The sequence below is a fragment of the Patiria miniata genome, unplaced genomic scaffold (assembly GCF_015706575.1).
Source record: "Patiria miniata isolate m_02_andy unplaced genomic scaffold, ASM1570657v1 HiC_scaffold_14, whole genome shotgun sequence".
Classification (NCBI taxonomy): domain Eukaryota; kingdom Metazoa; phylum Echinodermata; class Asteroidea; order Valvatida; family Asterinidae; genus Patiria; species Patiria miniata.
The window spans coordinates 2570468-2594937 of record NW_024037052.1 but is presented as its reverse complement, the minus strand read 5'-3'; the positions used below and the strand labels follow the sequence as shown (position 1 = coordinate 2594937).

General features: G+C 40.1%; 2 protein-coding genes across 3 annotated transcripts in view; both read right to left on the bottom strand.

Moving 5' to 3' along the window:
- Nucleotides 1-1666, bottom strand: part of LOC119721877 (protein DENND6A-like) — a 31970-nt gene extending 30304 nt beyond the window's left edge. For both annotated transcript variants that reach the window (XM_038191812.1, XM_038191813.1), the window contains exon 1: nt 1444-1666. In XM_038191812.1, the coding sequence (XP_038047740.1) occupies nt 1444-1626 (183 nt within the window). In that variant the 5' untranslated portion in view covers nt 1627-1666. The remainder of the gene's footprint in view (nt 1-1443) is intronic.
- A 6766-nt stretch (nt 1667-8432) lies between these two features.
- On the bottom strand, nt 8433-23872 carry LOC119722203 (ornithine decarboxylase-like). The gene is made up of 10 exons (XM_038192249.1): nt 23725-23872; nt 20969-21065; nt 20557-20633; nt 19672-19844; nt 18613-18747; nt 15615-15780; nt 14072-14246; nt 13543-13652; nt 10178-10304; nt 8433-8524 (listed from the first exon to the last, which is right to left on the bottom strand). Exons 1-10 carry the CDS (start codon nt 23839-23841, stop codon nt 8433-8435), a joined length of 1269 nt encoding a protein of 422 aa, XP_038048177.1. The 5' UTR covers nt 23842-23872.
- Nucleotides 23873-24470: the final 598 nt, after the last annotated feature.

The window sequence follows — 24470 nt, the reverse complement described above, 5'->3', positions numbered from 1 at the left end:
TGGAGCCTCATAGAGTCAGAAGCCCGCAAAATTGTTGTCAACACAAAACACTAATTAAGTACAAAAACGTCCATTCCAAATAAGCTATTTCCCACAGAACCGCTGCACAGTTTGCCCCTAAACTCCGTACAATACCTCATGACATACTCACGTTATGTGCACCCAACAAACATCGGTGGATTCTGTCTGTTTTTAGGCCAAAATGATGAAAAATATGCCCTTTCCGCACTGAGCCAACCTAACACTTGAAGCGAGCACGCGCGCTGATATCGCAGTCATTTTCGGGTTCGATCGCTCGGAGCGCGCCGCGGGGGGTACGTACTTGCACTTCTACGCATGCGCATACTATCAATCCGCTCCTACACCATACCCCCCGCAGCGCGCTCCGAGCATCGAACCCGAAAATGACTGCGATATCAGCGCGCGTGCTCGCTTCAAGTGTTAGGTTGGCTCAGTGCGGAAAGGGCATATTTTTCATCATTTTGGCCTTAAAACAGACAGAATCCACCGATGTTTGTTGGGTGCACATAACGTGAGTATGTCATGAGGTATTGTACGGAGTTTAGGGGCAAACTGTGCAGCGGTTCTGTGGGAAATAGCTTATTTGGAATGGACGTTTTTGTACTTAATTAGTGTTTTGTGTTGACAACAATTTTGCGGGCTTCTGACTCTATGAGGCTCCACTACGTGGAGCCTCATAGTTCTAGGAGTAGGAAGTGCTTTGTTTAGGCTAGACAAGTTACAAGTCCCTGCATGTATCATATGCGTGCCACGAAAAAAAAACGATGTCCAGAAGCTGCCAAAATTGCTCTTTTGACTAGATAGAATCCAGCTCTGCGACGTTATGGTGGGATGTGAACAATAAATTGGTGGAAATTTAAATGGGAAATAGCATTAGCACTATGGGATGTCGCAGTATTCATTCTCATTCTTCACATTCTTCATTCTTACGTCCCCCCCCCCTGCTTTTATTATCCCAAAAATCAGAATTCTTTGCACTAGTATTATTATGTCTCTTATATTTTCCCGGTCCCCCCCCCCCCCCCCCCATATTAATACGCCTTTACTTATCATATCCACTCTACTTTTCAGCGCCTTGCGTTGCAACAGTATAATTATTGAGAATCAGTGAACGAGGATTCAGCTAGACTTGCCAAGCGCAGCCGGTGCTCGGCATCGACAAGACCGTTATCTTGTCGCGCATTCTCGAGAATGTGCGCTCAATCTGGAAGAGTTATTTTTTGCCAAGATTGAGCAAGGATCCAGTTGCACATTCTCAAGAATGTGCATGCCCATTCTCGAGAATGCGTGATTTTCAAGAATGGGCACAACATCGACACGTTTTTGTACATGTGGATGTGTGGCCTATGTTTACGGAGGCAGTCCAGTAAATAGGCCACATTTATGGGGCTAGTTTGGTCCAAGTTACTCGGACTATCCTACCTCCAAAGCTTGCCCTAACTCCAAATCAAACGTAACAACGCAGACACAATGAAGCCAGTTGGACAGTCTATCCCACGGTAGAATCGCTTTGGAACGAAAAGGTTCTTGTTTTATACCCGATCCATCCATACTGCCGTGACTGCTGACAGAAGATCTCAGGCGATCATTCTCGCTCGTCGCCATTGTCGAGATTGTTGTGCGAACACTTTCTCGTGTGCATTTTGACATTGTACGTTGTAAAAAGGTTTCAGACCTAAATATCAGTCCCCAGATGCTGAGGTAGGGTTACCAGTCTACTTCGTCGGGAGTTAGCCCATTTATATGATGGCCAACAGGTGGCGGTATTTAACTTTGTCATGGTTCTGGTGTTGGTTCTGGTGGGATACTGCATAATCTCCTCAGCTGGGATGGGATGTAATATGCAGGGGCGAGGTGACTGAGCAGGGGTAAACATAATGTTTATGAATGTATAAAATAATTATTTTTCAAAGAAACCACAAAGGGAAACTGACTAAGGGAAATAAAAAAAATTAAAAAAGGAACAAAGGAAATTGACTGAAGCAGGGTTTGCGATCCCTGGATTGTCGTTCCGGCCTGCTCTACCACCTGAGCTATCAAGCCCTATTCAGTTTCACGGATACCGATATATTTCTGGTCGCGCGGTAATCTTCTGGGGCATTTCAATAGAAATACGTCCCATCATGCTCAGGATACAACGGGACTTATATACTGTTTAAAGCCAACTCGTCAATTCAAGGTTTGAGATTTCACAGGTTACAAACATATCCAACTATATAGCACTTTAACGTACCGTATGTCATTCATGGCGGCTAAAGCTTTATTTTGAATCAGTTTCTATTTTTTGCATATTATTGGTTTATATTTTATTCTATTACGGGTGATACTCTTTTGCATTTCTTAACTCTTTTACTGTGAAATATTGCACGGTACTTTCACTATTACAAAATGTCATTGTTAACATTACGAGAAGTGATGTAATAATACCATTTTCAAGGGCGGTTCCGGGGGGGGGGGCGGCCAACGGGGGCCGTGCCCCCCCCCCAAAAAAAAGAACCCAAATTTTGTTTTTAAGTGACGTCGCAATAAAGGCAGGTACTGCGTACACCACCATCATTTCCTCAAAAAAAAATGTTCAGAAATTGTGGTAGGAAATTGCCTCAGATCGCACCACAGAGCATCTAGAATCAAAACAAAATTCGGGCCCTTAAGCGGGCCCGCACCCCACGCCATAATTTTTTGACCCACTTTTTGAGGGACGAAAATTACTTCTGGCCCCCACCCAAATTTTGTTCTGGATACGCCCTTGATCACTTTATTCTCTTGAGAATGGTTGCTACAACCACAATTTTTCCGTGATGCTTGTGTATTCTGGAAACTGGGGGAACACGCCCAAAAGAAACTCTCTATCGGGATAACTAACCGAACTTTACTAATCTCTGATTTTTTTAAGGGAGGAGTCACAAGGAATTGAATGAATAGAGACATGAAAGTCATTCTTAGTTGCCAAACCAGAATCAAAAAGACTTTATTGACTGAAAAAACCTACAGCAAAACTGAAACAAGACTTAAACAGAAAAAAACTAAAACTAAAAGCAAAAGCAGTATGTTAAAAAATCACCAGAAAAGACCAAAAAGCAGTGTAAAATGATTTATCTTAAAGTACAATCTGGCTAAAAATCAATTACTTGATGGTGTTAGAACCCGAACAGGATCGACACACCACTCTAATTAATTAGCATGGCGTCTAGTGTAAGGGGCACATGCACATTGTACTCTCATCTCTGATGGTCTGGCTGAGGTCAAGATTGGGCAACGCATATGGTTCCTTATCAACGCAGGGCACATGGGTGTCATTTCTATGAGGTCTGACTACTGGAAACAGGGAGACACGCTACTAAAAACAAGTGAAGGGCATAGGCCTAACTAAACTCCCATGATAAATTCATCCCGTAGAACTTCTCCTTTACTTAACACAGAAAACCACGTGGTAATTACAATTAATATTTGGCCCCGCCACGTACACTGTCAGGAATGAAGTTGCCAGCAACACACCATCTAGGTCCTACTGGCCACACTGTTCACCAAAATATTGCAAAGTGGAACTCCACCGATATCCCGCTCCTGCTGCCAAGTAAGTCTTCAACAGGGTGGTTAAAAAAAAAGGACACCCACTTTTGACAGCAATTTTCACCAACTTAATGTAGTTATTTTAAATATTTTTTTCACAACATAGTAAATTATAGGCCTTTAACCATGCATGGTGAAAAAAGCTTAGTAATAGTCGCAAAAATAGAGATATGCTAATTTGAATACAGGTCACCAAAAATCAGTCTTGTCCACGGGTTATTCTTTGTAAATTGGATGTTTTCGTAGTTCATAAAAATTAAAAACCTTCCCACCAAAATATATTTTGCCCTGGTAACTTTTATTGAAGCTGTCCAATTATTCATGTCACAGTTAAGATCATCTACTCAATGAGCTGTGCGTTAAGTTCATTGTTGCATAACATAACATAACATAACAATCAAATGTCATGCTCCTTTAAATAAAGCTCCGATAGCTGAGCTCAGTCAAGCGAAGGGAATGTATACCTCCGTGGACAAACAGGTTTCGCACATGAAATGTTCAAATTAGCATAGCTCAACGAAACAATGTGCAAATGTAACGATTTTTTTCGTCACAATTGCTTAAAGGCCAGTACTTTAATAGCTACTAATCGACAGTTAAAAATAATGTTTAAAAATAGGTGAAAATTGCTGTCAAATGTGGGTGTCCTTTTTTTTAACCACCCTGTATACAAGAAAGGAGACCCATCGCTGCCGCCCAACTTTCGCATGATCGCTCTGAACAGTAGCATTGCCAAGGTCTACCAACAACTAACCAAACTTTACTTATCTCAGTTTCTTAAGGGAAGTAAAAGTCGCAAGGAATTGAATTAATACTACATGGGATTAATTCTAAGTTGCCGAAAAAAAATCAAAAAGAATTTATTGACTGAAAAAAAAAATTGTATACAACAAAACTCAGAACAAGAATTTAACCGAATAACTAGTAAAAACCAATAGCAAAAATTGTGCGTTGAAAACAGCCTTAATAAGGCATGCTGTTTCACGTTTGTGAACAATTTCGGTGTCATGAAATTTAATCCGAAATTTAAAAAAAAACACGGTGGTGTCCGGAAATTGGGCACAAAATCGTCTGAGTGTTCCCCAACGTGGCGCACTTGAATAAATCTCGGAAAATTTCAAATTAACATTTAAGAATTTCTGTAAAGTTGATAAATTCTGATAACCATTTTTTATCTCTACTTACATAGCCAACTAAATATTTGTTAGAAAATTATTTTCTTATTTTTGGGGGGCATTTCAATGGGTTTACTGTTAACTTCGAAATAAATCGGAAAATCACGCCGAACTAAATGTTTCTTCTAACTTTGTAACAGGTAGATAAACTCGAGAGTTATCAACGGGAGTGTTTAGAACTAAATGAAATTTCTCTTTCTGTGAAATTTGAATTAAACTTTTACTCTAGCTAGGCGCTACAGGCAAAAAATCAAAGTGTGCCACGTTATAGGGGTCGCGCCATGTTGGGGTACATCAACAATATACTGCCCCGACCATGAACATCCATCATGACGAAAAGCTGGGAATTGGTTGCACACCCTTTCACTCGGGAACTGACTTCTGGCTTACGCCGAAACCAAAAGTCTAATGTGCTGGAAAATTCTTCTCCAGAACGAGTCTGCAAATAAGATATCGAGCAAATAATATTAATGCTAAAGTTGTTCTTCCCTCATTCAAACGTTATTCACTTTTGATTGAAACATCAAAGGAAAATCCACCCATGTTTACACAAAGGTGTAATACAAATTTCAATTGCATTTTGTAAGTTGCGTACGATAGTACGGAAACGTATTACCGCCACACATTTATTTATTTTTTTTCACGTACGTACGTGATAGTTCCACGTACGTACGTGATAAGTTTCACGTACGTACGTGATATGTTATAGGTTTCACGTACGTACATGATAAGTTTCACGTACGTACGTGATAAGTTTCACGTACGTACGCGATGAGTTTCACGTACGTACGCGATGAGTTTCACGTACGTACGCGATGAGTTTCACGTACGTACGTGAAAACTATCAGTATATCACGTGTTTCACTGCGTGCGTTTAGTTAGTCTGGTTCCCAGACCAAAAGATTTTGACTATTCCTGATGAATCTTAGGTCAGGCAGCCTCCGTGGCTAAAAATAAACATGACGACATTGATGGCCCTTTTTCAAAGCTCGGCTTCGTTTCCGATTTCGCTTTATCACGTTTAGCTTTTAATGTTTTGATCAAATTTTTAAATAAATCACTTGCTTCGTAATATCATACAGTTATGCTAATACAGTTTGATGTTTTTGTAAGATAACATTGACTAATGTTGATCTGGAATCTTCAAAATTAGGCACCCAAAATAGCACTGTTAGCAGGCGGAGCCGAATGAAGACAGAGTTTTGGAAAATCTCAGTAAATAATCGTCAAATTCAAAATTGTACATGACGCAGCAAAAAGTTCGCCCATACGATCCGATTATATTTGATGCACAAAATCGTCGTTGAATATCAAGATTTCTAAATGAAAGCAATGAATATTAATTATGAATTCTTCTTAAAAAAAAATTAATAAGCAATTAGCAGATAATTAAACCTATATTATATTCGGAAATACTCGGGCGCTATCCGATTGTCGACGAAACGAATTCGGCAAATTCCGACATTTTTGGGAAAAAAGGAGGAATTCCTCCCGTTTTAGTCACGTGACGTAAATTGTATTACAATGTATTACCGGAGGCTACCGGACCTAAGATTCATCGGGAATAGTCAGAATGTTTTGGTCTGGGAACCCGACTAACTAAACGCACGCAGTAAAACACGTGATATACTGATATTTTTCACGTACGTACGTGAAACTTATCATGTACGTACGTAAAACTTATCATGTACGTACGTGAAACTTATCGCGTACGTACGTGTAACTTATCATGTACGTACGTGAAACAGAAAACTTATCATGTACGTACGTGAAACTTATCATGTACGTACGTGAAACTTATCATGTACGTACGTGAAACTTATCATGTACGTACGTGAAACTTATCATGTACGTACGTGAAACTTATCATGTACGTACGTGAAAGTATCACGTACGTACGTGAAACTATCACGTACGTACGTGAAACTATCACGTACGTACGTGAAAAAAAATAATAAATGTGTGGCGGTAATACGTTTCCGTATGAAATAATTATACAAATTGATGTTATAATTTGTTCGCAAGCACAGACGGTAAAGCTTTGATTATGAATGATAAAAAATTGAAAGGAGCAAATTTGTACATTCACTGGACAACTTTAAGAGCGCCGATTTTGATTGGCACTTCAGCGCCATTAAGTTATACGCTGAAGTGCGTTCTCTATCGCGCACACTAAACAGACTTCTCTTGCCGACCCGTGGATGGCACTTTGTTGTCAACCACGGGTTGCCAAACTCAAGAACGTCAACATCGCAACAACAGAGTAGTTATAAATGTTTCCAAACACATCAGTGGACCAATAAACGCTACCAAAGACTTAATAACAATGCCTGCTGTTACACAATGTACAAGCATTACATTCACTGTGTGGACTTCCGAACAAAAGATGTCCACATAAACCAGCAAGTAGCAGCACGAGAACAAAGAAATGTTGTGTGGACTTTCCCACATCCACACAATGTTTTCCCTCTCTGGAAAGCAGGTTTAGAGGCATTTTTGGGTTAGGTTTATCCGTGGCAAAATGAAGAGAAACACTAAAGGGAATCTTAGAAAAAAATTGGGGTTGAAAGAGTTTTCACAATGTAAGTAAAACGATTTTTTTTCACAGGTTTTTCTTAACTACGCGAAATCACAAGAATGTCCACACCAGGCATGTATAACGTAAACATGGGTGAGTGTGTGTGAGTTTGTTTCTGCATTCAATAGGGGACGTTGAACAATAGAGGACAATAGGGTCCCCAATTCCCGAGAGGTCCCCAATTTGGTTTCATGTACAAAACATATGGGAGGTCTTCCTAAAACGTTGGTGAACAAACAAAAGAGGGACAATGGGAGATCCCCGATTACAGGCAAATACAGTATGTGTGTGTGTGGGAAGGGGCTGAATGTTACAGTGTGGGGGTGGGGGCGCCCAATTTCGGTTCAACCCGTTGGTGGTCAGTTATATAATACATTTCCAAGCGGCGACTGGGGGTGGGCGACGATTTTTTTTTATGTGGGACCCGTCCCCCCCCTCCCCCTTGGCTACGCCGCTGAGGGCATAGTGTCGTTCGCCGGGATTTGTTTGGTGAGAACAGAGCTTATGTGCGAGAAGTCATCACAGCGACATCTCGTGTTCCCGTTGTTAATGGAAAAGAACAAAATGTACCTTGCACAGGCGCAGTTCTAGAGCCTATATTTTAGGGGGGGGGGGGGCTAGCAGGGTGACTCCAGAAATATGTGCAGGGAAGCGTGTCTCCGGACACTTAGGCCTCCGAAAATCAATATGGAAGTTGGGGTGGGGGGGGGGGGTAGGCTCTTGCCAGATTTTCATTGGGGAGCGCTGATAAATTCGTACAATCATGCACACTATTTTACCTAATAGTGTACAAAATGCACCCTTTTCACAACTATGTTTTTTAGGGGGAGACCATTAACATGTGACGTCACCTTCTAACATTTGCTACTGCCATTTTTTATATGAAATTTTTTTCGGGGCCCTAGACAAAAGTTTGGGGGATATAGCCCCCCCCCCCCCCCCTTTCGTAGAACCGCGTCTGACCTTGCATTTTCAGCGTTGCAGAAATGCCGGGAATAGGACATGCAAAGGTTGTATGCAGCATCTCCGTAACAAATCAATTCTAGTCTAAAGTACTTTCCTTGAATGAAAAGATCGATTTGTATAGTTTACCGGATCTCTTTGGGTGCAATGTACCACGTAGGCGGCGAGCTGAAACCGTTAAAATCGCATGCACACGTAACGGTATAGCCTCCCATATCTGATGACAGAAGAAAAAAAATACACAAAATTGGGCAAAATATTTCAGATCAAAACTAGTAATCTATCATCCAATATTATGTAGCTGCATTAGAAATAAATTCAAAACGGTACTAACCAGAATTTACTGTTTTGAATTTATGTATACTGGTAAGTTAGCTGTTTCTTATTTGGCCCCATCCGACAGGTGTAGTCGATTGATTACCTACGTTAATAGGCGTTCCTTTTGCATACCTAGGTTATCATAGTTACTGTTTGTGTAAAACATTCTTGGGTTGACAAATTACTTGTAAAGAATGCCTTGAGTTCAAGGGCGCAGTGAGGGGGCGGGGCTGGAAAAGCCAAAAGTACAGAAAGAGAAAAAGGAGGGGGAAAGGAGAAAGAGGGGAAAAAAGAAAACGAGGGGCAAAGCATATTATTGTTAATTTAATGTAAATTTTACAATATGGACATGATGGACGTTTTTCTTACAAAGCGTCGAAGAGTCAGAATCTGTACACTCTCGATTTTTCCACGGCCGGTCACTTCGCTCTGGTGAGGGTTTGCCCCCCCCCCCTCAAGAAAAAAAACCTGGTCACGCCCATGCTCGAGTTTCATAATCACATGATTTTGCGTATTGAAAGTAACTTCGAGCGTTTAGTGAGCCCCTTTAAGGTGTGCCCCATTGGCAAAAGATTTATATGTAGTTGTGGGTGAACCGGCCGCGATCGGAACAGGCGAATATTTTTCGCGTGATTCCAAAATCAACATAGATGAGCTTATACGTCACTATAGATATGAATATTCGCTCAAAACTTTCTGAAATGGAGCGCGCCATTTAAAACTGACGCAAACAAGCACATTAAAGCCGGAGTCCATCATTTGCAGCTATCCAAAAAAGTAACTGGCGTAATTATTGTTGAAAAACGTTGAAAGATAGTAAGGGGACCAAACTCCCTGTGGAATTATTCTTTCTGGCAAGCTCTCATTTTGAAGAAATCAACGAAAGAAGGCATTTCCAACGGTGCGTCTTAAGAAGCACGGTAGGCAAATTTAAACTATAGTAGTTAGTTTTGTTATTCGGCGCAGTGCGCGCAAGCACTGGCACGACGCAAGTACAGGCGCGCGCGGTTGCTATAATTCGTCGGATCAGTGCGCGACATCACGTATAGCTGCAGTTCAAAACAATTCAAAACATGATTTAGCAACTTTTGATTTGAAATTGAGATCATAGAATACTGTTTTTCTCGGAATATACAGCTGAAGCTGAGCTGCAACTTCATCAGGTTAGTTGTTCAGTATCCTTCATTAGATTTTGAACACTTGTTGCGTCAAACGAACAAAATGCACAAATTACAAATGATGAACTATGTCTTTAATGTGTTATAGGTCTTGAACATTTTGAAAAAATCTCGTACCAGCTTTAAGGTGTCGCAAGCATTATTTACGCCTATGCGCATCACTTATTTGTCATAAAAAATGTATGTTAATGGCAGAGATTATGTGCGTCCCTCTCATAATGCATGCAGAATACATCCAATGAGTGATCAGAAAAAATGGCCATCTTTGGCGAATTGTTCACTGTACAAGACAAGAACAAATAGGCCTAACGTGAACATTATACACTTTTATAGAACATAATTCCCATTTTTTTCCAAGAAAGACGTATACTCACCATGGAACAAGACAAACTCTCCGGTGTCCATCTCAGGAAACATACAGTTAGCCATGATGACGTCATTAGAATCACAAGTCGGCCCGAAAATTGTAGATGGCTTCAAATCGCGGTTTCTAAGTGGTTCCTGTGTGTTGATTAGGTAACATTGGAGAAAACGTCATATGAAATCGGAGAGGTTGTAACAACTTCGGCAAGACCAATACTCCTTGCACAAACTTGTGGTTATTAGTGTTGACTTTTGCCTCTCTCTCTCTCTCTCTCTCTCTCCCTCTCCCCCCCCCCATTTCTCAACTACGGGCTTCGGTCCGGGAACGAGCTTTAACGTCACTGGGTCCCTTGCCTTGAGAGAATATTGATCACTTTGTCGGTACATATTCTGCTACGAAATCCTCTGAATACGAAACAACATTTTGGAGTCTTTCTGTTTGGAATATTTCTGGCAGCAGCGACTAACACGAATTCGGAACGAAGCCGGGACTGATGCAAGGAGGCCCTACGAACATTAATAATAGTTGTGGTCTTCCCATTATAGGCTATTCATAAATACCTAAGATATTTTACCCATTCCTATTGGTCGAAAGCCCGTCACGTGGCGGGTCTTAAACGGTTGATAAAACACTGGCTGGGCTGGAAGTGTTTAAGACCAGACAGAAATAAAGGTGGCTCCCAATCATGGCAACTACGTTTCTGGTTTTGAAAATGTGTTTTTCAGAATTTGTAGGTTTTGAAGTTTCTAAATTTTGATAAAGCAAATATTTTACATCATTTTCAACCTTAAATATTTTTCTCCTTTAATTAAGGCGAGTTTTCATTCCTTTTGGAGCCTGTTTTGGTAGCATTGGCCCAGTTTCGTCGTGCAAATGAAAATAATTCGGGCCGATATTACTTACTTATGATGTGAATAAATAAAGGCCAACACCTTGGCTCATCTAACCCCACGCCGTTTAGGCTTCGCCCTCGAAGTACTTCTCATCAGGATACACGTTTGTACCCCCCGCTCCCCCGCCCCCCACTTTTGAGAATCGATTGACGCCGTTGGTGCCAACAGGCTTTTACAGCTAAGACCTATACCAGTTTGGTCTGGTTTGATTTGTACAGTGCTTTGTACGCTGAATTTGTTGCCGGTTACTAGGGCGGAGAAGGGCCTACGCAACACTGGTGCCTAGCAGTCATGTGGTTGCTAAGGCAAAGCGTCTGCCGTTGTTAAGCAAAGCTAATCCGATTACGTACTTAGACGCTATAGCAGAGCAGTGAAATTCATGCACCACAAAAAAGATGGCCTTTTGAAAGTTGTGTTTCTCAGAAAATATGCACAGTATAATTGAAATGTTAAATTATAACGGAAGAAGAAATTCTAAACTTCATGTCAAAAAATCGCCGTCATCGATGCCGAAACGTCAATAGTAGTTACTGGTATAGCTGACCTCCAAGTCTGGAAGAAATCGTTTGTAAACTTCCCCAAATCTCTCTATTTATATCAATTTCAAGGAATTTCTCAAAATAATTATTTCACGAGTAGTTGAACACTTACTACTACTATTACTGTCATAGGGCGACAGGTTTTGCGAACTCCGTCCACAATAGGGCGATACACCTTATTGAGGCGACAAAATGACTGTCGCCCTTTTATGACAACGACCCTTAGGACACGGAATTTTGCTGTCGCTAACCATCTAGATCGATTCCTCATGGTCCAATTAGTATAAATACTAAATTTCGTGGAAAAAAACATAAGGTAAACTTGGGTTAGGTGACAGTTTAGGTTTGTGCACAAGTCTATGGGAAAGTCACCCTATTGTGGCGAAAATAGTAATTATTATATCAACTTTTATACACCGAATTTCAGCTAAATCTGTTGTTGCAAACGCTAGTGTTACACTTTGAACCATCTCCATGGCAAATTTCGACGATGATTTCTGCCGACCCAACCCACATGCATTGTTCATTGACCGATTTCGGCCAAGCCACACAATAACGTATTGTAGATTAGCATATTCATTAGTTCGCTCGTACCCCCCGCCCTGAAAACAGGACGCTGGGATACTCTGATGAATTCAAGCTCTGATTAGTTGGAATTTACGTGACCTGTAATCTGCGCGTCATCACGGTCATGACTCTGCAAGGTTTGAACTGGACGGCCATTTAGACGAACTTTCATTACTCTTTTATTCCAGTTTAGAGATTTTTTTTTTCGTTGAAAAGCGTAAGTTGTAGGAAATCCTGTAAAGTTTATCTTTGATGTACATTTACAATTCCCGTCACTTGCTCAGGCTCCGTTTCGAATCACGAACGGTCGGATTGCATTATGCGACGCTCAAACTTTTGTCCACATGGCCCGCAATGAAACAGAAATCACATCCGGTATGAAACGTGTGCATTTCTATGGGAAGTTTTCGGATAGCATTTGCGCACATTGTCTAACTGCGGTCTTGAACATCTGCAGCCAGATGCTTTATACAAGGGTCATAGGCCACTTCCTTCACAAGATTCTGTAAAGCTCATCAGCGTATCCCAGCGTCCTGTTTGCAGGGCTGGGGGTACGAGCGAAATTTATTAGCGTCACTCAGCCTGTTTTGCTGTGGGTCTCGGTATCGACCAATGAAAGCCGGCAAAAAGGGTGATATTTATCAATTAATAACTCGTGAAGGAGGCTTTTCTCAATTTTTTTAACTGCACACCATAATGGATAGGACCCTTATTAAAAACCTTAGTTGGAGTCAGTGTGAATAAAATCGCTTCCACATTTTTTAAAATTGTTTTATTGTCCCAGCCACGTGGTAGCCATGTCCAGGTCATCTATCACTAGATCCTAGTATGGACCATGGTACATCCACCAGAGGGGGTGTCAGTCTTGTGATCCTACTGGAGGGGTTGGAAGTTGGCGGGAAAACCTAGTGTGCTTGTGCGCATCTACATAGGCTTGTGTACAAATGCATTGTTCACATAGGGATTACCTCGATCACCCCTGTGACCAAAAAGGAAATGTCAATTGGCATTGGGGAGGTTAGTGTCTGGTTTTATTGACTGTTTAGGGCCTGAGGGATACCAGGGGTTAATCTGGGGTGAATGGTGAACTTTGAGGGCCGGGTAGCTCAAATTACATGTCATGGATGGATTCCCAGCAGGCGTCTGATATTATACTGCCAAAAAATTAGCCCGCCTAGTATTCGTGAGGCTTGAACAGATTGACAGATATTGCAAATGTCAGTGTTACATCTTTTACAATTGCACGTAGCCATGGTGAATTTGGAATGGGACGTGAACTTGGGGCATGCGCCTAAAGTGTTTTTGAACAACTATTGCCGAAATTCACATGCATAAATCACATCAAACCCGTTTCTAATGTTATGATTATACATTACGTGTAAGGGTTCTGGAAGGTCGAAATATTCGGGGTCGAACAGTTTCCCATTGAATCCATTGAAAACACCAACGTTCAAGTAGTATATCCAAATGAACGGTTCATCGCCATCTGAAATAAAGACAAAGCAAATATTTAGGAATTTTCTGAATCTTCTTGTCTTTCCAGAACTGCCAGCTTTCCAAAACCGTAGATGAATGATGAATATGAAATGATATTTTGTTGGCAGAAGAATGCCAAGTGTTTCTTGTCCAAGCGTTCAAAAGCATTGTTGTTATATAAGGGAGTTTTTTTTAGCTGTTTCAGGTATCCTTACCGTTTTCACGTCTGAGTAACGTTATCACTATGTGCTTTCTTTCTACGCGATACAGCAAAAGTGGTGTACGGAAACTAACGTTTGGGGGTATGGAGGACTAGAAAAACAGAGGTTAACACGGAAACAACTTACAGAATGATAGACAAGACGACAGCTAAACGATACCTTCTCAAAAATAGTACAATGTGTACCAATGGACTCGAGGCCAGCTTACCTGATACTCTTTCACGCCGTTCATTGATGTCAACTTTGTTCACACGTTTGGCAATGACATTCGCCACTAGGTATCCTGCTGAACGAGTGTGAAATGTTCCCGGTTCGGCAATAATTCGCACGCCACTGCTGGCGGGGAAATGTTCGTCTAGTGCCCGGGTGATGACGTCTGCAAACTGGCAATACAACAACGAAATCAAGTTACTTAATAATAACAAAAATGACGGGTTTTTATATATAACGCTTTTAACTATGATTAGAGCGCTCTATATTATTATTACCCCTGATCATTGGGCCAATTAAACATTCCAAATACCATCCCAGCTCCCTGGGGAGTATACAGCTGGATGCTGCCTGAGTAGGCGCAAGGAAGCTAGAATCGATCACAATTACCATCTCTGCCCTCACAGTCATGTTCCCATTTACTCCTGGGTAGAGAGAAGCAATGGGTGACAAAGTGCCTTGCCCAAGGGCACACGCACCATGACCCCAGGCTGAACTCGAACCCACAACCTGCAGAATTGCCCGCAGACCACGAATTTAATGCTCCAGACCACGAGGCCACGGTACTTCAATACTACATGATATATTCCAACCTTAAAAGCTACGGGTGAAATTTTCCTACAAAGGGGGACTTACACACACAGAAAAAAATTCCCTTGAAAGGAAAAGTGCGCATGCATGAATGAATCTTTTATACCAATACTAATAAAAACCAGTATCAAACAATGACTAGTTTCTCAAATCTGTACTGAAAACATATGGTGAACGTTCTAGGGTCCGTCTCACTCCAATCATCTCAAATTTCCCGATAATTTCCCGGCTTTGGTTTGTTTGCAGTAGTCATCTGTGTTGATGGGTTGTCTCACTTCCTCGACGGAGGACCATCTGAGTTGGTTATCATGCATGCGACACTTTCCTTTTTCCTGTAGTTTCCTGTGATGAACCTCGCTGCCCGTCTCTTGACTTTTTTGAGTGTTTTTTTTTAATATTTAAAAAAAAACCTTTTTACCAATGAACCGGGGTGCCATGTATTCTGAGTATCACCCGTTATCCACGGAGCCAAGTCTCCTGTATAACGTCTGATATGTCAAAGCATGCAGATTTAAGCGATCTCGTGCCTCAGCCAAGCGGAGTCGACTTTACTAAATCGTGCCGTCATTTCATTCCCAAATCAGGACTAAACGTGTGATTGGTCAATTCGAATGCAGTGATTTGTAATATAACAGCAGCCCAATAGACCAATTCTAGCGGTCAAGATGCGGTTGCCTCTGCGGTTGCTATAGCCATGGCCTATTACATAGACTAGGTGCCATGCTGAAGAAGTTAATGTTTTAATAGTGAAGTTGGTCTACGAGTATTCTACAATGGAACCGTATCGTGAAACTTGTATAACTGTGTATCTAAGGGGACAACTTCATCGAAACGTTCGCAACTCATTTGCCCAAAGGAAACCTTTTTGTGTAGGAAACTTTGAGTAAGAAAAACGAGCCTCTCTTTTGCAGGAAAACTTGATAATTCGAATGTCACATTTCATCCCTTACCTTATCGAAGGTTGCCTTTGGGTACAATCTTCCGGGAAACCCACCACCCAGGTCTAGCAGCTTCATGTTAAATCCGAGAGATGTGCCAATATCAAACAACGGCCGAGTGAAACGAATTGCATCGCTGAAAATCTGAGGGTTGGAAGACTCACTGCCTATATGGAAACTGTAGCAGGAAAAAACATGAATATTGATAAGAAAAAAAGTGGTGAGAAAACAATTGAAAAACCCTTCTTCTGTGAAGGTAGACCTGACTAAATTTAAAAAAAAAATCATTGGGCCTATAGACATGTTTATAGGCCTACATATTGCTTTTAATACTGATAATGTGCACCGAATACATGTGTAAGTGTCTTATAACCATTTTAATTGATGCGTTTGAGAGCAGTGAAATTCGTGAACCCCCCAAAACATGGTCTTTTGAACGTTGTGTTTCTCAGAAAATATGCTCAGTATGATTAAAATGTTACATTATAACGGAAGAAGAAATTCTAAACTTCATGTCAGTAACAAAAAAAATCGTCGTCATCGATGCCAAAACCTCAATACTGGTTACTGTAAAAGCAGACCTTCAAGTCTGAAAGAAATCGTTCGAAAACGTCCCCAAAACTATATATTTATATCAATTTCAATGAATTTACGAAAGTTGTTATTTCACGAGTAGTTGAACACTTATATCATCTAAGTATATTACGAATTTCAGCTTAATCTGTTGTTGCCAACGCTTGTGTTACAGCTCGAACTAGCTCTAAGGAAAATCTCGACGAAAATCTTTTCCAACCCAACCCACTTGCATGGTTTTCATAGCGCCGTAGGCGCTACAGTTGACCGATTTCGGCCTGGCACAGCACAATAACGCCGGGTAGCCTATATCAGCATATTCATTAGCGTCACCTGGCTGACTTGGCCTGGGTCTCGGTATCGACCAATGGAAGCCGGCTAAAAGGGTGATATTTATCAAATAATAACTCGTGGAAGGAGGCTTTTATTCAAAATGTTAATGCACACCATAATGAATAGGAACCTTATAAATATTTATGAGGCTTGAAAAGATTGACAGACATTGCTTACGCCAGTGTTACAGCTTTCAAATATGCACGTAGCCAGGCCTATTTTTCCAATTTCAACGAAAAGTAAAGAACATAATTACAACGATTTTTAGCACATACTTGGAGCATTATAAGGAAAATAAACCCTGAAAGTTGCATGAAGATACGGTCTTCCAAACGGGAGAAATTAATTTTTAAAGATTTCGCCCGCCAACGTGAAGGTGTGTGTACACGCCAGTTTCATTCAAAATAAAGTGTTACGTAACCTTTAGAAATCGCCCTTCGCAACCACATGGCTGAAAAGGAAGACTCTTCTTAGACTGCACAAGCAGGCAGCCAGGATTGTCGCCAATAACTTTGATTATGTTAACTCTCATGGTGAGGAAATTATTAGAGCGCTTTCCTGGCAGACCTTTGATCAAAGAAGGGATTTTTATTTAGCTTGTAATATGTATAAATGTGTTCATGGTTTAGCCCCAGACATACTTTGTAATAATATTGAGATGTATTTTGATAGGCATGGATTTAATACAAGGAACGCCGATTCTCTTAATGTTGTTCCCCTTAAACCTATCATTGAATGTTTTAAGCAATCTTTTAGTTATTCTGGTGCGGTTATATGGAACAGCTTACCTGCTAAGGTCCAAAATGCATCTTCTATTGATGGTTTTAAATACATGTATAAGAAACTTTATTTTTAAAATATTTTTTTACGCTCATAATTGCTTATTTTACAATTTTACCAGTGCTATTCTACAGAACAACTTGACAGCTGCAGATGTTGACCTGCTTAGGTCAACAATGAATCAATAGCGGTTTTATAAACCTAAAGGGTGGGAAAATGGGGTTGAAGAAACTATTTTTTAATGTACATCTTTTCCATCTTAATAGATAATCATTTTTATTGTTAGTATCTTAATTGTTCATTTTGCTATTTTATCATTTTAATTGCTGTTTTTTCTCTCACTATTCTTAGTATTTTAATTTCCTATCACAGGACCATAATGTGAAACAGCCTTTGATCTGATATTTTTGTATTCTGTATAAATATTTTGAAATTAATAAATAACATAATTAATTAATAAATAAACAAAAGATGATAGACTTTTCCAAGTGGTAGCTTCACTATGAAAAATCAAGCATTTTTCAAGATGATCATGAACAGGGACAAAAGGTAGCGCTCTTCTTTGCGGCACATTTGCCGAAAGGACAAATGGTGGTTTTGCCAACAGAAACGACGAAGGGGTGGGGGTGTGACACCCCCATACACTTCTTTAGCGGCGCCCGTGAAAAAAAAACTTGTGCTATGTGCTATTTCATTTGGTGTTTCATTTGCCGACTAGGGCTATACATGCCGACAGACGGACCAAGTTGTACTCTGGTTGAATTTTGATTGGTTTTTTGCTCTCTTTTGCTTTCTCAGTATAAAATTAAACGTGAAATATCTTTGGTTAACTGGTTAGTGTTTTCTTTATGGAAACTGTATACGGCTTATGGTGACAGAGTGATTTTTTTCCCACCGAGTTAAATGGTCCCAAGATCACCAGATCTCTCCCCTTGTGCCTTTTTCAGGAGTTAAGTACCGGGATAGTGGGTAAGGTGAATCAGAGTCAAGACCAAGGAATGGTAAAACGTGCGGTCAGAGACGACGATGTGAGCTGTGTATTACCAGTGATTACGTGTATTATTAGTGATCAGAAAGATTCTTTCATTTTCATTCCTTCCATGAGGTACCTAATCATTGTCCCTATATCATCACTTTTCCAATGTGCACTAACTTGTCACAATGCTGATTTTGACCGCTTTCATAGTTTTCTCATCCATCCATACAATAACGTATTGAAATTAATATCATTGGATAGAGGACATCCTGGCCTTTTTTCTTTCTTGTTGCCTCCTTCTGAAATATTCAGCAAATTTCTGATAATTTACATGTAAAATAGTTTCACCTGATACCAACGACATCTAGTCCTAGTTTCTTGGCAATCTCCAGGAGGGGGCGTACTTCTTCCCCGCGACAACCAAATTTGGATCCATAATTAAATGTAGCCGTGCTGTCGTCATAACGTATACGAAGTACGAGCCTATGTACAAAGAGAATAAAAAGTATCGGGAAAAGGCATCCAAAAAACTTCAGCATAACCAGGGTTTTGTTTTTACCTCAAAGGTGCATTTGTCTGAATCAACTTTTATTCGCTTCGCGTAAATAAATGAACACAATAATTATAATACAGGGTGAGTCAAAAAAGCGGAACCCACACCCCCAAAATTATATTTCATATTTTCCCAAAAATAATAATGACTGGAAAGCCAATTTCATACACTACTTTTAGATGAAAAAAATACTGAAATTGCTCAATCCGTTCAAAGAATATCAAGAGTTAAACGCAATGACCCTAAAACCTCTTTCGTCCAGCAAAAAAAAAGAGAAAAAAGCAATTTATTGTGCATTCTTACTGTTTCAAACAACGACAATAATGACACAGAATACTTGTTTCAACAACTGTCAATAACTGTAGTACACAATATCTTGATTAACAACCCTGCTTAGGCAAACCATATGATTTATAAAATCCACCTTTTTTTTAAAAGACGGGCCTTCAAAAGGGTTTGGCTAAATATTTTTACTTTGTAAAAGGAGGTTTTATCGCTGGTGATGTTTGAAGACACTGTGACGACGATTCTTGACATCGCATTTATGGACGAAAGAGATTTTCGAGTCATTGGGTTTAAATGGTGACATTCTTAGAACAGATTGAACAATTTCAGTAATTTTGTTATTTTAAAGTAGCTTATGAAATTGGCTTTCCAGTCATTATTTTGTTTTGGTGCTACATATTTTTTAGATATGAAATAAAATTTTTGGGCTTTTTTATGACTCACTCTGTACGTTGGTAGGCCTATGTAAAGCGTAGTTAATTCTATTCCATACGATGTTTTGTGAATACTTTGCAATTATGATGAATCCAAATGTCATTTGTGGGTTACAATCCTTAGTCAAAACTTACTGCGCTTTAGGGTGAACCCGTTTGACTTTCTGCAGTTCTTCCGCCGTGTCAAATGTCATGAGTCGTACTCCTTTCTCTTTCGCAAAACGAAGATGTGATTCTTGTTTGTAGGGATGAGCGAAGATAATGCGATCAGCGCTTGCTCCTAGATCTAGAACCATTTTGATCTCTTTCTTCAAGGAACGGTTAAAACAAAATACATTACTGGATAGTATAGGCCTAACCGGTTAACCTATAGTAATGGGATTAGTAAACTTTACAACAAATATACATTATACATAGCAGCCATCTTTAGAGGGCAATGCCTTTGTCTTGCTGGGATATGCATGAGAGAACTGTTTGTGCATTCAAAGTTACTGAATGAAAATAACTAACAACAGATGCCCTGTAAGATGGCCGTTACGCATAATGACTAATACCACTTGCAAACTCAAACGCAAGGCGATAAATCCTCTCGGCCTGAAAACCTCTATAAGTATACCCATCGTTAAAAGCGAGTAAATCCCGATAAACTGATGTTGTTACTTGGGCAGATGAACTTGAATTCGAAGCTCAATCATATTCTTGGGCAACATTGTATTCTGCAGATTCGAATTAAGCGGTTTTGACCGTTTGGTCTTTGACGATTGTAAGTTTTACATTTTAGATGTGGTGAAGAGATGATCAGTGATTTTGAGTGCCCGTTTGATGAAATTAGATCTTTTGGAACATTTCTACTTATCATTCTTGAACATTTCGAATATCATGGCCAACCATTAAAATAAATCTGATGGAAATCACGAACTTTCTAAGTACTTGTGTGTATCTTTATACTATCAGGGTTGTTGTCAACACGTTATTTTCAGATAATTACTTTTGACACAAAAAAAAATCTAAGATGCGTACCTTGCTAGCACAATCAAACGATTTACCAAGTCCAATCAAGAGACGAATGATCACTGGATCCGGGTTGCTTTTCACGGCTGGAAACAATGCATACAACAGCAATTAAAGGAACAAAAAAACAGGACTGGAATTAAAGGCACGTAGGAACTTTGGTAATTATCCTCCAAATGTATACTTACCAATTTAATGAGAAAACCTTGCTCACAGTGAAAACATGACAATGAAATAAAGTAACGGAACTCAGTTACGAGATGTCTAGTACAGCTAAGCTAAAACATCAACAAATTAGTTTCATACACCCTTATATATATTTCGAGCAATTTTGTAAATATTTCGAGCAACAAACGAGGGAGGGAGAAGAGCGACCGTGTAGCATATGAAGCACGTGGGTGCGTATTTAAAGTCCACTTACCAAAGAATACTTCGACATTTGGCAATAACTTCGCCCACAACTTGTCTTTGGTCACTACATCGCCGAGGTCGTAGAGGTAGAATGGATCATCTACGTCCTTAAAAAAAAAACCAAGACGTTTCAAATAGAATGTCTTATACTGTAGTAAAATCGGTGCCAACTACCGATAACAAAATCTTGATCTAAATAGGCCTAGAAGGGGTTTCTGCATCTGTCGCTAAACAAACTCTAGTCTTTTCGTGGCTTATAGTGGACCAGCCAAAGTGGAATATTACATTTTGGACGGCATTTTGTGGTAATAGCAGGCAACCATGTCAGATCAATCAGTCAAAGGGTGGAGAAGACAATGTAGGTGGATGCCACCCTTAATTTTGACCCTAAATATACCTAATTTGCATAAATTGTTAATCCCTGCAGTGTAATAGGCCTATATTAATTCCCATATTAGGGTATATTCTTTATTTTTTATTTTTTGAAAAGCCTTATTTTGGTGATTCTAATTAAAAACCTTACTTAAATAACATTTTCTTCAACATATAAGTGACTTAATAATCATGAGGACATAGTAACGATCCAAAATGGCAACTTTTTGACCCGAAAATTGTGCGCATTTACGTTGTCTCCAGATATCATCAAGAAGTCTTCCCAAACCTTAGTATTGATGAGCTTCAAATTCACTAAGTTGCTAACTGGCCCAGTTTCCCTATTCAAACCAAATGGAAAATCTGTGAACAATGATAACATTGTGATATTTAGAACTGTCCATTTTTGGTGGGTACTACATTGGCATAGTTGCGTTCGGGAACGTTCAATCTGCTCAGTTTCTGTAGCAGAAAAGCAGATGACCATTAAATTGAACCACCGTGACAAAACGTTCAATCTGGTAGCAGAAAAGCAGATGTCCCATTTTGAACCGCCAGGGAAGGGCTAAAAGCTAAACATGCTTTTCTTGTAGCAGAAAAGTAGAAATATGCATTTTAGCAAAATGTTCAATCTGCTTTTCTGGTAGCCAAAAAAACCCAGAAAAAGTAGAAAAGTGCACTTCAACAAAACGTTCAATCTGCTTTTCTGATTTCCGCGACCAATCGGAGTCGATTTTATTAAATCGTTACCGGTACGTCATTTTATTTTAAATTAAAAGACCAGTAAATAAACAGACCAGTAAATAAACTTCTATAGACCTCAATGATAGTTATGCGCACTTAGGAATACTTACAACTCTCCAAGGTGTTTGAAATATACATCAAATTTAAGCTTATTTCATCATCTTTCATTTTCTGTTCGTTTTTTAGGGTTGAACAAATATTACTTTTGGGCGACAAATCCATCCAAAGATGATCAACCCTAAAATGACGCCTACGCTCGAACCATTTTTGCAAAATAGACCAATGTTGGAGGATAATTTCATCCGAGTTTAACAGAAATAAAAGCTCGCAGTCCTCTGGCTTCCAGCCTTCTGTTGTACAAACCCTCAAGAGTCATGGCCCTCAAAATACTCTAATAATAACGAAGAATTGGAGGGCATGCAAATCTTGATTTCCGGCGTAGGCAATTTCGGGCCTATTTATTTTATTGGCCTAAACTCAGAATAATTATTATGGTGTTCTAAAAAGGACAGACAAATGTCGTGTGCGTGAGTTTGAAACGTCGTGTGCGTGAGCTTCCGTCCTGTGTGTGAGTTTCAAACGTCGTGATCTGTTACACGGTACCCTCTGGAGACATGTGCACAATAGGAAACAAAATACTGTGTAAGTCTCCACAGAGCAATTTCTATAGGTGAATACGTCTCCACAAGGTTATCATGAAATGTTTATATGGATTTTACTAAAGAAAAACCTGGGAATTTCCAAGGTGTGTTGATGTGTCGCAAATTGAAGTATTTTATGTAAGTAATATTAAGTCCAAATTTCAGCCCAAGAAATTAATTCTGGTTCAAAAAAATTGTATTTGCCTAAACTCAGAATTATGGGAATTATTAAAAGGGACAGGCAAACGCCGTGAGTATGAAACATCGTGTGCGTGAGCTTAAACGTCGTGTGAGTGAGCTTGAGCTTGTCTTACATACGCAGTGTGGACTTCCGAACAAAAGACGTCCACATAATGTAGGTAGCACCGACGTTGTGTGGACTTGCCCACGTCCACACAGTGTTTCCCCATTTCTGGAAAACAGGTTTAGAGGCATTTTTGGGTTAGGTTTATCTGTAGCAGAATGAAGAGAAACACTAAAGGGAATCATTGAAAAAAAAATTGGGTTGTAAGAGTTTTCACAGTTTGAGAAAAATGAGTTTTTCACTGGTGTTCCTTAACTACACGAAAAGAAAGGAAAGTCCACACTATGTATGTGAAACAAGTCTGTGTGTGTGTCCGTGTGTGTGTGTGAGTGTGCGTGAGCTCAAAACGTCGTTTCAGAATACCCGCAACTCGTGTAACCACCGGGTAGCTGGTTGCAAAGCTGTGGTCACGTTCAACTTGCTCGCAATCAACCTTCTACCACTCAAATAAAGTCTAAAAACCAATCCCTGACCCTCTATACTGGCTAGCTGCCTAGCTGCCGGCGTATAGTCGGCGCTCTAAAGTAGTAGATTTTGGACTTTTAACTCTTTTGTTTTCAACACATCCCAGTCACTGGTCGCTTTGGAGTTGGAGTGTGTTATTATGTTTGTAGAATAAAAATGTGTCTACATTTCAGCACGGAGGTGCAAGTGCCCTTTCCAACTGACCTTGCTACGCCACTGTATTCTGCTCTCATTTCTTACCTCTCTTTTTGGTTCATCTTGGTCTTCGTCTTTAACCTTCTCGTTAGCAATGTCTCGAATCGAGGTTCCATTTTCATAAAGAGTTACTCGTAGATCAGGCGTTTCGTAACGTTCCATGACTCACAGGCTAATACCTCACGGTGGGAGTTTCGAGAGGAGAATAAAAAAAAAATAGGCAAACTAAAAGATAAAAGTCGGGCAGGTGGTAACATTCACTCGCTTACTGGAACTCCGGTTACCGGCCAAGGTTCAACTCATTACCCACCCGTTACAAAGTGTGGATCAGTATCCCAGTTCTATTGCTGCTTACGTGGGTTACCCTCCTCAAAAAAAGACTGAACAAATCCACAAGGTCATCAGATGAGATGTTATCTTGTTTGACCTGCCTAAGTGAGACCGAAGTCTGCTCAGTTTGGGTCATGTTCTCTGTATCCAATAACAGTACTGAATGATACGGGGTTTGTTTGTGCAAAAGGCTCTTAATGATTACTTCCAGCCTCGCTTTGGTTACGTTGATTTGAATGGGCAAAAAAAAAGATGGTCGCAACATGATTATTGGTCTATAGTAGACTTGAACTTCAGTAATTAGACGGCTTAAGCCCACCTGCGCCGCCGCGTACCACCGGCGTTCGCTCGTATAGGCCCCCCCCCCCCCCCCCCCCCCCCGCCCTTCAAACAGGACGCTGGGAAGGGCTGATGAATTTACGCTCTGATTTGATAGATTTTGCCTTAATTACCTGTGACAT